The sequence below is a fragment of the Elephantulus edwardii genome, unplaced genomic scaffold, assembly GCF_000299155.1.
Source record: "Elephantulus edwardii isolate Elephantulus edwardi_28Jun2011 unplaced genomic scaffold, EleEdw1.0 scaffold00075, whole genome shotgun sequence".
Taxonomy (NCBI): Eukaryota; Metazoa; Chordata; class Mammalia; order Macroscelidea; family Macroscelididae; genus Elephantulus; species Elephantulus edwardii.
The window spans coordinates 11628046-11645199 of NW_006399825.1; the positions used below are offsets into that span (position 1 = coordinate 11628046).

The window sequence follows — 17154 nt, forward strand, 5'->3', positions numbered from 1 at the left end:
TAAGCCATACCTCTTTCATCATAATTTCACATCAAAATTAGGTTGTAACCTAATTAAGGACTTGCATCCTACCTTAATCTATTTATAAGTGATTGGCTGATCACATCTCAGGTCACATCATGAAGAGTGGCTGACTCAATCCTGCCCATTAGTATCATCAACCAAAGAATACAAACTCATTGCCCAAGAGCCAGTGACAACTCATGGAGTCGTTGCATGGGCTTCTGAAGCTATAAACCTTTACAGAAGGAGACTGTTCATCTTTCTTTCAAAAAGTGGCACTTGGATTGGAACATCTGACCTTTTGGTTAGCCACTCAATATGTTCTATACTTACAATGCATAGGATAATTACATTTACTGAGAATCATGGCTTAGTGAAATTGATACATATTCAAGGGGGAGACACAATTTCATTTACAAAAGTGTCATGTGCATGGTCTCTCCTCACAATAACAGTTACCTACCACCTCCCCTAATTGTGCAACTCTGGAAAACCCCTGGTGTCAGTATTTTTTTTAAGAGCTTTATTAGATTTCTAAAGAGGTAGAAGATTCCAGTAAAGGTAAATAATCACTAGCAGAGTAGCTCATAGCATGGACTCCAGAATAATGAAAAAATAGTTCAAATCTGCCTGTAGAAACACTATGCAACATTTCATTTGCTTCCCTGGACATCAATTTCTTATTTTAGAAAATTGAGTTATTAATGCCCAATAGGAGAGTAAAGTTATCATTAATTTCCTTTGACTTGGCTCCACATACTACACCCATCTTCCCCAAAATCAAATGATGGATTGCACTGGGTAAACCTGCTTCCAGGAATCACTCTAAGGTGATCAAGAGTAAAATGTCACTTTATTGACCTAAGGTGCATCTGGCTTAAGCCATGATGTTTTCCATCACTTCAAATACATGAAAAAGTCTAACAGTGAATGAAAGACTGAAGAATAATTCAGTCTTCTTCAAAGAGGAGGCCTTTGGATTGTTATGTTGTTATGTTGATGAAAACTTGAAAACTGTTGACTGTATCCTGAACTACCAAAAAAATAAACACACCTATTTTGGAGTCGCTGTGAGTGGCCTGCAACTCAACGGCACTTAACAACAATACAACAATAACATCAACAGAGAGAGAGAGAGATCAGCTGGCCCAGTGAAGAGAAAACGATGTGACCAAGACAAAGGTGGGTGACTTTTAGTTCACAGCCCTCAGGCCAGTCTTTCATTGTTTTTGTTCAGACATTCCTCCAGGTCGTATAGCCCTGGTGTACAAGTTGCCATCCCTCGGTCACTTGTGGTTGCTGTGAGGCTGGACACTGTGACATGGATATGTCAAATGTGTTAATGGTTGGCTACCCAATGCGGACTGAGAGTGGGGTGGAGCTCCCCAATCAAACAAGTGTAGAAGGAGGAGTGGCATCGACTTCCATAATAGCTTGCCTCTGGAAACCCTATGAACCTGGAGAGAGGATGAAAGGCACCCAAGCGTCGAGGACTCTCCTTCATAGGGTCGCTATGAGTCGCCTGCAACTTGACGGAACTTAACAACAACAACAACTTTTGGAGAAGTGCAGTTAGAATGCTTTTTCAAAGTGACGATGGTAAGACTTTAGCCCACATACTTTGGACGTGTTCTCAGGAAGGGCCAGCTCCTGGAGGAAGATATACTGCATGGTAAAGTAGAGGACAAGAGACAACTAGGAAGATCCTCAACGACAAGGTAGCTGCCACCATGGTCTCCAACCCAGCAGCGATTCTGAAGATGTTGAAGATAAGACAGTATTTCCTCCTATTGTATCTAGACTTCCGCGAGTCTGGGTCCACTTGACAGCATCTACCTGCAACAGCAAAGGGGGTTGTGAGTAGTAAGTTGTTCAGCCTAAATAAAGGGTCTAATCAAATGACTTCACACAATAGGAAAATTTTATTCTTATTAATAAGCATGCAAGAATCCCCGGTAAAGTGGCCAGATGTGAACAGGAAGGTTGTGAGTCCAAACTCAACTGCTTGGGAGAAGGATGTGACCCTTTACATCTGTAAAGATTTCCAGTCTAGGAAATGCTGTGAAACAGTTTAGCCTGTCGTGTCCTCTAAGTGCCTTTATAACCTGGAATCAACTTCAAAGCAGTGGGTTTTGTTTCTGTCCATTTTTTTTTTAAGTAAGTATAGTATTTTTCATCATCTCTAGTTCTCTCATTTCAGAAGTAACAAAACATAAATGGGCATCAGAGGTAAGCTGACTTGGTCATGGCAGTATCTTTTGTGTCTGCCTGGAACAAGTCTCTTAATTCTCTGGACCTCTATTTTTCACCTCTTAAAAGATTTCACTCAACTCATTGCCGTAAAGTTGGAATCGACTTATAGCTGATCTTCAGGTGGGTTCCCGTGGCTGTCAATCACATGAAACTCGGTTGTCCCTCTTTCTCCCCTGAGGTAGACTCAACCACCTGAGACCATGTCCTTTGAGTTATAGGACTGCTTTGAGAAATGAAAGCATTCATTTAAAATCTTTTCATCAGAGCAGGAATGATCTTTCTTTTTTCCCCCCCATTAGTTTGCATACAGTAATTTGTTTATATTGTTTCATTCATATATTTTGTTTTCTTTTTTTATCCCCTAAGTCCCCCAACCTAACTCTGTGGCACCGTGATTTGCCCTCTCCTTACCCTCAGCCCCCCTCCACCTCCCCTTGCCTCTCTGAATATCCATACACATTTACTAGTTATCTGTTTTTATAATAATGATCTTATACAGTATTTTTCACTTATATTATACAATTATTATATAATTTTATTTGACTGGTTCAAAGCTCACAAGCTTTGAAATCAGGTTAGGGCTTGTGAAACATAAAAACATTTGAGAAATGGAGGATACTTTATTTGTTCTTAAGTGCTTGGAAGGTGTTACTGACTATAGTTCCTCATTCTCCTCTCTAAAAAACAGTTCAAAAGCAATATATTATAAGGTATTATGGTTATCATAAGAGTCCGGAATCAAGGTTACAGAGTGGAGTATACTCTGGGCGGGGCCGGGGTGGGGGGAATTGTATACCAATGAAGGAATTTTACTTTTCAAAGAGAAAAGCAAACTGGGTGTGGGGGCGTGGGCGGGGAGAAAAGTACAACAATGAATGAATGGAAATACAAAATCTCTGTAAATGTTCATTAAAATTAATTTTAAAAAATCACAGACAGCCTACTTAAAAAACAAATCATCCTTTTTTGGCAATTGACCTTTTCCCCCGGCTTTGTTAAATCCAGAATATTTTTGAAAGCAAAGATGGCGAGACTTCATCTCACATATTGTGGGCCTGTTATCAGGAGGGGGCCAGCCCTTGAACAAGGACATTGTTGTTAGTGCTTGGAAAATATGACAGACAATGAGGAGGAGGTGTAATGCAATAGGCTGACACCTTTACTTCAGGAAGGCGCAGGATCTGGAAGAGGTTCATTTTGTTGTACATAGTTGTTGAAGTCAAAGTCATCTTGACAGCATTTAACAACAACAATAACAGCTATAGTCATTTGCAATGGAGAGTTTAGAGGTGGGGAGCTTAAACTGGAGTCTGTGTATAGGGGTCTAAATGGAATAAGTTAGGAAGAAAATGGTTCTTTTTATTTTGTTGTTGTTTGTTTGTTTTTCCCTAACAAACTGAAACATGGCCCAAGATTTTAATGAAGCAAGCACTCTAGAATTACAGAGTAGCATCCCTGGGTTGTTGAATTTATTATGTAAAATTCGTTTATGGGAATTAGTATTTTCATGAATAAGTATTAGGTTGAACTGAGTATAAAAGCATAAAATCATGAAAGGCTACTCTTGGTCACAATGATTCTTAAATAAAAAGAATACAAGCAAATTTGGGGGATAGTTGATGAATTTGGCTGACGAGTTCTTCCTTGACTCAGTCTCATTTCCAAGTGTCCTGCACAGGGATATGCAGGTTTGTAGGTAGCTATGGACAGAGACAGTTTCCCATCCACCACTTCACTCTCTTGCTTTGCAAACTCATAGTACTGTCATCGTCTAACATTTGTCTTTGATGCGAGATCACTTCTAGGAAACATTTAGTGGCATATTATCCTATTTGATTTTTTAAAGCATTTTACCCCCCTTGAAGCATTATCTCTTTAAAGATTACTCATTGTCACTTGTGTGGAAGACAGAATGGCTTTGTGAAGAGGGAATACTGAGGGAGCCAGGACCTGGGTTCTTCTATTCCAGCTCTGACCTTAACTAGCTGGGCAAGCCCTAATGTATGTGGAAGTGCCTTCGACTAATCGGTGTTCGATAAATGGCTTCTCATCCTCTTAATTTCTCTGAGCCTTATTTTTCATCTGTAAACAGAAGAGGTTGGAAAAGATGACCTCTGAGGACCCTCCCAGCTCTAAAGTCTATGATTATATTCTAAATGTTAGGACATGGGCTTACTGGCATCACCATTAATGAAATTACCCATCATTTATCTTAGAAAGAAAAGTGCACTCCAGTAGCAACAGACTAGCCAAGCCTGAAAAGGAGAGTGTGGATTTTTATCATGCCCACAGTTCTCTGGTGACACCTGTGATGAATATGAATGTCTTCTAGAAAAATTCTAGCTGCCCTGAGGTGACCCAGTCTGCCTTTTTTTGTTTGTTTGTTTAAAACTTGGATGTAGCAAACATGTAATGCTAGTATGCTTGAGACTTAGAATGTAGCTGAAAAGAAAAGTTTGGGGTTACTGTCTGAAGGAGATTCTTTTTTATAAAAAAAAATTTCTCACATCTCTTATCTCTCATCTACTTCCTCCCTCTGTTGACCTTGCCCCATACCTCAGACAAAAGATACATGGGAGGTTAGCAAGTGGGATTATGCTCACATTTCGTGCCCTCTACCTCTAGCAGTACCTATCAACTTTCAATCTTTATCATTCTTCTTCCTATTATAGAGGTTGAAGTATCCTGTCCAGACTAAACCTCTCCCAATCTGAACACCAGATCTCATTTCCTGTTAACAATGCTAGGATCATGAGCCAAATCTTCTGATTCTTCCCCTTGTTAACAGGCACACATCTCTCCGCATTCATCCTGAAAAGGTTTCTAGTGGCCCTCCTCCGCTCCTCCTCAAGATTCCGCCCGGCAGCTCTCTTTCCATTATTTACCAAAATAGAATGGAATAATCTCTTGAGTTGTATCTCATTTCACTAAACCATTAAGGCTGTTTTTGTTTTACTCCTCTTCATGTAGCCTTAATCTTATTCTTCATGTGACCTCACTCAAAATTAGATAACAGAAATGAAGAGATTTTTTTTTTCCCCTTGTTGGCCTTTCCAGTAAATCTCATTTCCAGACTTGCTCCGAATTAGGGTAAAGGTTAAGTGAAATGGGAAAATAAGAGGAAGGGAGGGGATATTAAGCTCTGTCAAGGCTTTCCACTTAAACATTTGCATCTTGGATTTTACGCTCCTCCATATTGAGACCGTTACTACACCATCTCAATTTCTTCACCAAGAAGGCATGTGCTCCTTTGTTTTGCCTCTGCAGTCCGTGTAGAGAACACCCTCTCCTGCCTTCGGCATATGCAGTGGGTCCTCACAGGGGCTCTAGGGCGCCTTTCGCCACTCTTTCCTCCCCTGCTGTCAGCACAGGAACTTCCTCTGACCATCTGCTACTGCATTAGTCAGAGTTTATCAACTTGTCCACAGGCTTTCTCTCCCAAAGCTATGTGCTTGGCTTCTATTGTTCACTGGTATGTCTGGTTTTCTCATTTCTAAGGAAAGTCCCTCCCTACCCCATTCTGTTAATTTGAACATAGATTCCAGATACTTCTAACTACAAAAACATGTAATATTTTCTTTTCCTATTAGCGTCTCAAAACTAGGGAATTAAAATAGGAACACCAAAAGTCTAGATATAGAAAACTCAAATCTAAATCAGATATTGTTGTTGTTGTTGTTGCTGTTAGGTGCCATTCAGTAGAGTACAACTCATAGAGATCCCAAGAACCATGGATCTGACCGCTATCCTATCTTGTGCCATCCTCACAATCTTTGATGCTCAAGCTCATTGCCATAGTCACTGTGTCAGGTCACCAGGTTAAGGGTCTTCCTCTCCTTTGCTGACCCTCCTCCTCTCCGAGCAGGATGCTCCTCTCCGAGGAATAACCTCCCTTAGAAACGTGCCCAAAAATATATGAGACAAAGCTTCATCATCATTGCTTCTAGGGGGCTCAGTGGCAGCACCTTTTCCAGGATATATAGTTTGTTCTTTTGGTAACTCATGACATATTAAGCACTCATCTCCAACGCCATTGTTCCAAGGCATTAGTTTTAATTGTGTCATCCTTATTCATTGTCCAGCTCTCAGATGCATAGAGGTGACTGAGAAACCCATGGCCTGAATTAGTGAAATCAGGTGTAGTCAGTAGCGAACTGCACTAGTAACCCAAAAGCTGAGCATCTCCACTGGTCCAAATCTATGAGCCATTCTTTGGGAGAGTCATGACATCTTCTTGCCCTGCCATTTGTAGCCTTGGAAACCCAATGGATGGTCGCTGGGAGTCAGAACTGTTCTGTTGACAGTGAGTTCAAGCTTGAGTTTGCCTTTTTAACCTCAGGCAAATTATGTACCATTTTATCACCGGCCTGGAGGAGCTCTTATGGCTTCGTGATATTGAATACCACTGCCAATCCAAAGGTTGTTTGTTGTTGTTGTCATGTGCCATTGAGTCACTTGCGACTCATAGCAACCCTATGTACAACAGCCCTAAACTCTGCTTTGTCCTGTGCCAATCACACCATCTCAGATACACCCATCCCGATTACCCCAGTCACTGAATCAATCCACCTCATGGGGGCATTGCCCTTCTGCGCTGTCCCTCCACCCTACCAAGCATGATGTCCCTCTCCAGAGACCTGTCCCTCCTTACAACATGTCCAAAGTATGTTAGACGGAGCCTTAGAATCCTTGCCTCCAAGGAGCAGCCTGGTTTAGCCCTTTCCAGGATGAATCCGTTTGTACATGGTACCCTCAATACTCTTCTCCAGCACCACAGCTCACAGGCATCAATTCTCCTTCTCTCCTTCTTAGTCATTGTCCAACTCTCTGATGAATAACAAGTGATAGCAAAGACCATGTCCTCTATCAGATTCACCTTAGTCTCCAAAGAGACACCATTGCTCTTCAGTACTTTGGAGAGGTCCCTAACAGCAGACTTTCCCATGGCAGTACGTCTTCTAATTTCCTGGCTGCTGGTGCTGAGAGTGTTGACTGTGGAGCCAGGCAAACTGAAGCTGTAAACAATCTCAATCTCTTCACCATCCATCCTGATGCTGCCAATTGGCCCAGTGGTGAGAATCTTTGTCTTCTTGACATTGAGCCTCAATCCATATTGAAGGCTGCAGTCCTTGACCCTCTGCAGCAAGTACTTCAGGTCCTCCTCAGTTTCAGTAAGCAGGGTTGTATCATCTGCATATCACAGACTGTTGATAGATCTTCCAGCAATCTTGACCCCATATTCCTCCTCATAGAGCCCAGCCTCCCGAATAATCTGCTCTGCATTTGAAAAGGTATGGAGACGGGACACATCCCTGGCACACGCCTTTCCCAGTTTTGAACCATGCAGTGTTTCTTTGCTCTGTTCTGACAACTGCCTCCTGGTCCAAGTATAGGTTTCTCGTTAGCACAATCAAGTGTTCTGGTATTCCCATTCTTCTCAGAGTCAGCCACAGTTTATTATGATCCACACAGTCAAATGCCTTTGCATAGTCAATGAAACACAGATAGACATTCCTTTGGTATTACCTGCTTTCAGCTAAGATCCATCTAACATTAGCTACAATATCCCTAGTACCACGACCCCTTCTAAACCTAACCTGGACTTCTGGCAGTTCTCTGCTGATGGGTTGTTCCTGTTGATTTTGGATAATCTTCAGTAGAATCTTGCTTGCATGTGAAATTAATGATACTGTTCTATAGTTTACACACTCAGTTGGGTCACCCTTCCTTGGGATGGGAACAAATACAGATCTTAATTCAGCTGGCCAGGTGGTTATTCTCCATATTTCTTGGCACAACTTGGTGAGCATGTCCAGGGCAGCATCTGTTAGCTGAAATATGTCAATTGGTATACCATCTATTCCTGGGGCCTTATTTTTTGCTGTTTCTTTCAAAGCAGCTTGACCTTCCATAGGCTCTTGCTCATATGTTGTTTCATGAAATTCTTCTGTGTCTTCCAGTTCTTTTTGATACAGTGACTCAGTATATTCCTTCCATCTTCTTTTAATACTTCCTGGATCATTTAGTATTCTGCCTAAAGCACACAGTTCAAATCCACCACCTGTTCTACAGGAGAAAGAGAGGTACGTGATTTACTGCCTCTGACAATCCACTGGAGTGTCAGCTGTGAGTCAGTTCCGACCCAACGGTACATGACAACTGCTTTCTTATTTGTATTATGCAAGTTAACACATGCTCTCTGCTAGCTGGGCATTTTTATTGAGAATCACTGCCGCTGGTTTACAGAAAAGTTTTAGGAAAGATAAATTATTATACATGTCCACTATTATTTCTGTTGAAGGAATTACTAATGGCGGCAGTATCATAGCAATCCTGCTGCCTTCTGTATCTCACAGCAAGAATTTTTGACCTTTGCATAAAATGGGTCCAGGACATGGCATGTACTCAATCTGACTATTAACATTTTTAAGCATCTGTCCTCCCAGGCTGCTTGGTGAGGAAAGGAAGAACTTGAAATCCCAGATTGTTAGCTACTGCTGTAGACTCTGAATTGTGAGATGTCTCGGCTGAAGATGATCTTCTGATAGAAGTGATTTAGAGTGCTGTCCAGCTCTGAGATGCCAGGTTCCTTCTGCTTTGTAATGGAGGTGTTCTTTCCCAAAGATGCTCACCAGAAGGTCCCACTAAAAATCCCCTTTGTCATATGTTTATAGCAGAAACCATCATAGCACATTTGACCTTCACATGCTTCTCTCTGCTTCCCCACAGACTAAGAAAATATGCTTGTGTAACAGAAATGATAGCCCCCTAATCTCGTTGAGTAGAGCTGGCGACTATGTCTAGGAGACACATTGCTACTGCCAACCATGCTCCAGTTAAGCACATTGACTATTATTTTATCTAAGCCTCTAGTTTAGAGTCAGTAAGGCCTTTGTATTTAAACATCAGTTGTTGTTACTATATTTTGGAGGAACATTCTTCTATGTATAGCATTCTTCTGTCAATATGCTGCATTGAGGTAACCTGGGGTTGCTGTGATGCTGAACCTTGTGCCATTGGGGTGTCAAATGGTATAATGGTTACCCTTGGTGGACAATGTTTGGTGGAATTCCCAGTTTATGACAGGTTTGGAAGCAGGAGTGGCATCCACTTCCTAAACAACATACTACTAGACACTCTATGAACTTTGAGAAACAACAATAGTTATAGAAAGGCTTCAGGCCTTTTATTCATGGGGTCACTGTGTGTCGTGCTCAACACCGATTCTATGATAATCAACAACAACAACAAGCTGAAGAGATTTAGACAGGAAATTTTGTTTGTAAATATTTTTCCCTTAATTCAGCCATACGGTTTTTGCCAGAACAAATGGTCCAAATCAGGTTAAATTAGCCCAGTTGCCACAGACTTGGGCAGGAGGCATTATCCAAATGTTTCAATTATTGCAACTTAGGACTCGTAAGATTTCTCAGAAGCACTTTTGTGCAATTCATTATGGTTAGTATTTGTGACTGCTTGATAAGGTCCAGAACCATCTCTTCTGATGTGGAATCAGTCTTATTAACAGAAGGTTGTTTCCCTCCCACCCTTCCCTTTTCCATTTAAAACTTGAACACATCTTTGAAACAATCACAAGTCGTCATCATGCTTTCCCCTCTGTTTCATATTGCTTTCCTTTCCTCTGTTTTAGGATGGCCGTCTGCGAATGAATGACCAGCTGATTGCAGTCAATGGGGAATCTCTTTTGGGAAAGTCCAACCATGAAGCTATGGAAACACTGAGGCGATCGATGTCCATGGAAGGAAACATCCGGGGGATGATCCAGCTGGTGATTCTGAGGCGGCCAGAGAGACCCGTAGAGGTGATGTAAATCCTACTTCCCTCAGCACAGTGTCCAAATGGATATCATGCAAACTTCATCAGTAATGGTAAAGCTAGACTCATATCAACTCCACAATTGAGAAAATAGGCTTCAGATGGAATTGAGTGGATCAATGTAGGAAACAGGTGGTTTTTAAGTATATGGAAATTTAAATTGTGCATATAAAGTATTTTATCAAGTCTAATATTTCCTATATGAGTTGCCTACAACAGGACGGCACTTAACAACAACAACAGCATAGAGAGAGGTCAGGTGGACTAAGTGGGCGGAAAGTGATGCTTCTAAGTCAAAGGTGGGTGACTCTAATCCGCGGCCCTTAGGCCTGTCTTTGATTGTTTTTGGTGAAACATTCATCTAGGTAGTATAGGCCTGGTCTGTCCACTTGCTGTACAGAGAGGTAACTCATGGTTGCTGTGAAACTGAACACTGTGACACTGATGTGTCAAATGCAAGAATGGTTACTCATGGTGGACAGTGTTTGGTGGAGTTCTCCGATTAAAACAAGCTTGAAAGCAAGAGTGGCATCCACTTCCGTAATAGTTTGCCTCTGGAAACCCTATGAATCTGGAGAAAGGACGAAAGTTATGCAGGTGTCCAGGTCTTTCATTTATAGGGTCGCTGTGAGTCCCCTGTGACTTGACAGTACTTAACAACAATACACTATTTCCTCTAGTATTTGCTTTTCCACATAGAAATTCCTAAAACCTGGATGTGCTCATAATCATCCTTGTATCGCATTTGGTTGATATACTAACAGTGTCCAAACCTTAGTAAATTCTTAATCAGGTTTGTGTCAAAGTTTAACATGAAGAACATTATGATGCAGTCAGCTCTCTGATTCATCCCATAGTCTGCACACAGATAATATGGATCTGGCACTTAACTCATTTAAACTTGATCCATTAAGCAAGCTACTCGCTTCATGTTATTAAGTAAATGGGAATCTTATTTTGGAAATCTTTTGTCATGGTTACTTACAGAAATTTACAATTTTAAGGACTGTTTCAATGACACAAAAAGATAAGCATAAAATATTCCTAAATATTGATCAACGGAAGAAAGGAAGACCCTCAACCAGGTGGGTTGATGTGATGACGGCTGCAGTGGGCTCTTCAGTATCAGGAAGTATGAGGATGGCGCAGGATAGAGCAGGGTTTAGATCTTTTGTTCATAGGATTGTTATGAGTCGTACTCGGCTTGACGACACCTCACACAACAAGAACTCATTTATATCCAAATAATAAATACAGAATTTTACTTAAAATTTTACCTTATGTAAATAGGATAATCATAAAATTTTTCCTAAAATCTGTTTTTAGAGAAGGCAAGGAGAAAAAAACTGATGGCAGTAAGTTAAAAAATTCAGCAAATTACATATCATATCAGAATATTCTCAAAGAACAAGTAGTATTTGCATAGTGAAACTTTATGTAAAGTTCAAATACAATACAGTGGGAAAAGCCACTAATGCACAATATTAGGTTTAATATTAAATTCAACTTAAAAATTTAAAAGGGAAAGTATTAAGTTAAACAAAAGTGCAGATGCTTAGAAGCTTGGATTCTGGAGTTTCATGTTAACCAGTAGGAGGAGAGTTAGTTCCAATTCAGTGTGACTCTCTGTGTGTCAGAAGACATAGCCAGGCCTTTCTTTCAGGGCACCTGTGGCTGGGCTCAGCCTTGCAGCCTTTCTAGTTAGCTGCAGAACATAGAAAACATTTGCACCTCAGGGACGTTTGAGTTTGGATTGATTGGGTTCAGATTTCAGGTTTGCTGTTTCCTAGTAATGTAACCACATTCAATGTTTATTGATGATATAAATTACCACCTATTTTATCTCTTAACATTTCTTGATTTTTCAGCATACATTAGACAATAAATATCTATTAAATGTATTATTAAAAATTGCAGAAACACACTATGTATATGAATGAAACTCAATGTATATGAATAATTATATGCATACCAATAAAAATGCAGGGGTTAGGGGGAAAAGTTGTATGTGAGACATACTTCATCGAAGAGAGGGAAGTGAAGGAGTTAGGAACTCCACATTCCTTTTAACAGTTATTGGAAGGAGTAACTGTACACTTATAGTCTTCTGTACATCACCTTGTAGATGTTAAATAAATGTAAATTGGCCAATTACTGGAGCCTATATATAATGAACACATGTAGGTTTCAACATTTGCTTCTGCTTAAGTGACAGAGTGCCTTCCATGAATATTTAATGGATCTTACTTGTGCACACAGCTATAAAGTCTTTATCAATTTCACCTTATCATGAGAGAATTTGCTGCGGTTTAGTGTAATTTAGTTCTTACTATAGAGTCCAGGGACTCCAGAACCCATCCTGAGGATTGCAATATGAAAGATAACCTACAAACCCCTGAGACACCCTTTTTATGTATCTCACTATTGGATCTCCCTTAAGATTTCTTCAAACAGAAATATCTCAGTTAAAAGGAAATGCTACAGTTGATAGAACCCACTGCTGTAGAGTATAATACTCATGCAGATAGCAAAAGAAATTATTTCTATATATCTATATATCTCAACACTCTTGGCCAGCAGTCAGCAAATCAAAAGAATTGCACTGGGAAAGTCTGCTGTCAGAGATCTTTCCCAAATGCTTAAGAGCAGTGATGTCAGTCTGGAGACTAAGGTGCCCCTGATCAGGCCATGGTCTTAGCAATTACTTGCTATGCAGCAGAGAGCTAGACAATGACTAAGGATGACAGACAAACTGATGCCTTTGAGTTGTGGGACTGGAATAGAGTATTGAGCACTGACAGGAGAATAAATAGGCCTGTCTTGGAGAGAGTGAAATTAAGTTGCTCCTTGGAGGCTAGGATTTTGAAGCTTCATCTCACTACTTTGAACACATGACCCGGAGGAACCAGTCCTTGGAGGGCATCATGCTTGGAAGAGTGGAGGGATAACACAGGAGAGGAAGAGCCCGGATGAGATGGATTGACAAGATAACTGGAGCAATGGAATTAGATGTATTAGAATCAGTGAGACTGGCTCAGGATAGGGAAGGGTTCAGAGCTGTTATTTATACGGTCGCTATGCGTCATAGTCTACTTGATGACACATAACAACAATAACATATATAAATGATCATTATCTATAATATTTAATATGTGTAAATATATGATTCTTAAAAGAATTAGCTGTCCCCTTTCTCACCCTGATTCATTTTGCCTCTTTCCCTAAATCTGTCTGTCTAACTAGGGATTGGAGTTTGGCTGTATAGTCCATAGGGAGCTGAGTAGTTAACCCAAAGGACTTCCTGGTAGTTTGAATCCACCAGCACCTCCTCAGAAGAAGAATGGACAATCTCATCCCATGTTGCTACAGCTCCAGAAACCTGATGGAGGGTCAGCAGTGTATTGATTCCAGCTCGGAGGCAGTGAGTTAGAAGCAGTGGATAGGTATTAGGTACATTGGCTCATCTCTCGGAGCCATTTATTCTTTGCATTCGTCTTGACTGTCAGTGGTTCAGTTTCAGTCCTCCCATCCTGTAATAGGTTGACAAGCATTTCATTAGAAGGAAGTACTAAACTTTCAGTTCTTTGTCTATCCTCAAAAGTGTCTTATTAGTGCACTTCGCAAGGGGATCAATCAGGAATACGAAATAGGGCAAAGGGCAATTTTTATGAGGACATTTAAACAAGATCCCTTTTGAGTTTTCCTAATATTTACATGCTTTCCGTGGGGGCTGAACAGACACTTGACTCTCAGCTGTGGGGAATCTCTGTAGTACCAGTGATGATTAAAGAGCATTTTCTTTACCCCTTATAAAGATACAGCTTAGCTTTATTACATTGGGGGGGAAGAACCACAGCTATTTGATCTTGTAAATCTGTGTTTCCTTGTTTTCAAAGCATATGTTGTGTGCTCATGTTTTGGGTGTATTCTCCTGTGGAAGAGCCAGCCCCCCCAGGTCTAATAACAAAAGCACTTGTAACCTAGAAAACATCTCAACACTGCTCATACAGGCAGGCAAATCAGTTAGCTCAGTTTGGCGAAAATGTCAAAATGGTCGCTTGAATGTTATTATATTGATATGAAAAATTGAAGGAGCTACTTAAGAAAAGTAAAAATATATAGTTACTGGGCTGTTCCCCCTTCCACATTACCCAGCTGTACAAGGAAGGTAAACAGTTTTGATGAGAACCTCATGAAGAATACATAATGAGCCCTTGATTGAATCAAAATCATTTTAAACAGAAACACTTTTGGGTTGTGTTTTTTTTTCAAAGGAAAAGTCTGAGGTTCAATTCTAATTCCATTTGAGCCTAGAGACTAGGTATTAAAAAAATGGGTTATGACCTGCTTTGTTTTTGGTTTATTTTTTATTTATTTTTTTGTTTTGCTTTCCTCCCCTCCCCAAAGCGATTCCCTCCCTGTGCAGCTAACTCCTGGGGAAGCAGAATATGTTTGAAAATCCATTATATTTTTTATTGGCTGGGACACTAATGGAGGGCTCCCTGACAGCTCTATTTTACAGGCTGAATACTTTAATTAGGCTGCTTACTGATCAGTTGTTGGGATATTGAGTGTGTCATTTATCAAAGAGCTGGGAAAGCAAAATAAAATAATGTTGTTGTTGTTGTTGTTAATTCAAAGCATGTGACCATGCAAAGGCAGTTCAGCTTCTCCCCCGCACAAGAGCTCAGGATTTCATTCAAGGGCAGCTGCCTCCCTACCAAGGTTTGCTTGGCTCCAGTGGAGCAGAGGCCATGGGTGTGGGGAGTGTGTCCTAAGCCTGGACCCAACCCAGAAGGATGCGTGGCCACTGCAGATGTCTTCATTATTAAGAATGCGTAAATCAAATGTTTTCAGCATTCAGTTTAACTAGCAGGACACTGAGTTTTTGAAACACAAGAGGAGCAAGAATCCAAGACATTAAGTGACTCGGGAGCTTTTCTCCAGAGGGAAACGGTTGAGGGATCACAGTAGCTTTTTGGTTTGTGGCATCATCTTGTCACAAAGGGATTAAGGGAGCAACTGTGAGATGTCTTCCAAATTATTACTTTCTTCCATGAAATCAGTTCAGGAGACAAATGAGACAAGAAAGAGCACGAAGCAGTTTTCTGAGCCTTCGTCCTCTTGAAAAAAAAAAAAGAGCTAGAATGGATTTGCTTCTGTTCCCACGTTAACGCCTGTTGAACATGGCTTTGAGGGACGTTACTCTAGATACAGCAGTTTTCAGTGAAACTGTGAATTTGTTTGCAGACAGTCAAAAGCAAAATAGGCGTGGGGAATATGGAGATACAAAAAAGCTCGCGAGAGAGCCACTGTCTGGTAATGTCACGCAGCAGTTTGGTAGAGCTTCTGGGCAGAAGATCCACTGTCTATAGGGGGGGTGGGGTGTCCCCTCATGGAATTGCAAGGCCAACGTGCATGAGTTCTGACGAATCTTGACTTGTCTAAGAGCACATGAACTCAGTTGTAAAGGGAGAAATAAAGTGAGAAGAACCAGCTGGTTGGCAGAGAAGCCCCTCGGCATTAAGTGTATTCTTGAGTTGACACTGCCACAAGCTGTACTCCCAGATGGGAGGGAGTGTGAGAGAAGACACTTGTAAGTGGGGAAAGAATAAGAATAATGTTAATCCTCTTTGTGTTAGCTATCAGCACTCCAAATCCTTAGCACCACGTTGTCAGCATTTGACATTTTTCATTCAAAGATGTTTCAATGGACAGTGCCATTTTGATTAAAAAAAAAAATGAGTCCTTATGTGCAGTAGACTCTGGAAAAATGATCCCTAAGTGTCTCGTGGTGTAGCTGTGTTTCAGTTGACCAAGTGAGACAACATTTAAGACATCAGGGTAATTTCTCTTCTCATTCCATAGGACCCTGCAGAGTGTGGGGCATTTTGCAAGCCAGGCTTAGAGACCTCTCCAAATCCTGTAACCAGCTCTAGGAGAAATGAGAATAGCACACCGCATCCTCTTGGTCGTTACAGTCCGCAAGACAAATGGAAAGGTAAGAGTCTCCCCATGTCTCTCCACTGCAGAAAGAGCAAGGAAACAGGAGTGGATTAGACCGAGTGCAGACTGAGTTACTCTGAGTCATGAACATTGAGAGTGAGGTGGGAGAGCTGACTCAGAAGTTGGAAATCAGATTCCTGGCCGTGCCCCCAGCTCAGACAACAGCTGCACTTGCTGCCCCGAACATGGAGGCTTACGTAGAAAACAAACCTTGATGAGAGAAGCAAAAAATGGCAACACATGAGTATTTTTGAAGCTCTTTTGCTATTAGAATCACCAAAGGTAGAAAACTATTACATTTGAACTAAGTGCATTAAGCCATAAAGTGGTTATAACATGATTCCAAGATTTAGACTTGACTTTGGTAAGAGCGTGGCGAATACCGTGAATTGAGACCATGACACGAAGCTGAGAGTGTGCTTTGTTTTTCCCGGCTGCACAGACCCTGCCCTGTTTTCTGGTGTGGACTGAATCTCTAGCAGAGCTCTAGGTGTGCATAGCCTGGCTGCTTTTAGCTGGATTGTCAGAGAGCTTACTTCATATCATCGAGAAGATGGTTTTGTCTCCCTTCATCTCTTTTTTAATAACTTTTAAAGTGTATATATATATTGGAAAAGTAATACATATTCATCATAGAAAATGTAAAGAAAAGCAATAAAAAAGAAAATTTAATATCACCATAATTCTCTCTATCAAATATACTAATCAATAGCATTTGTATGTGTTTCTTTCAAAGAGTCTCCTTATGTAAATGTGTGTGTGTGTATGTGTGTTCTATTAGAATGGAAGTGTACTGTGTATACAGTACAGCTTTTAAAAAATTGTTAACACATGAAGAGTACCTCAGTGTCACTTAACTTTTTTTTAATTTTATTTTATTAATCTTAATGAACATTTACAGAAATTTTGGATTTTCATTCATTCATTGTTGCACTTTTTTCTTTACCCCCTCCCCCAGTTCGCTCCTCTCTTTGAAAAGCAAAAGGTAAACGTCTTCATTGGTATACAATCCCCCTGACCCTGACGCTGCCCCTCCCCCCAAATGCACTCCACTAT

General features: G+C 40.7%; 1 protein-coding gene across 3 annotated transcripts in view; it reads left to right on the top strand.

The window, feature by feature from the left end:
* The window catches only part of PARD3B (par-3 family cell polarity regulator beta), a 1417836-nt gene that overhangs the window by 806749 nt on the left and 593933 nt on the right, over window positions 1-17154 (top strand). For all 3 annotated transcript variants that reach the window (XM_006889111.1, XM_006889110.1, XM_006889109.1), the window contains 2 exons: window positions 9908-10078; window positions 15961-16093. In XM_006889111.1, coding sequence (XP_006889173.1) covers window positions 9908-10078; window positions 15961-16093 — 304 coding nt within the window. The remainder of the gene's footprint in view (window positions 1-9907; window positions 10079-15960; window positions 16094-17154) is intronic.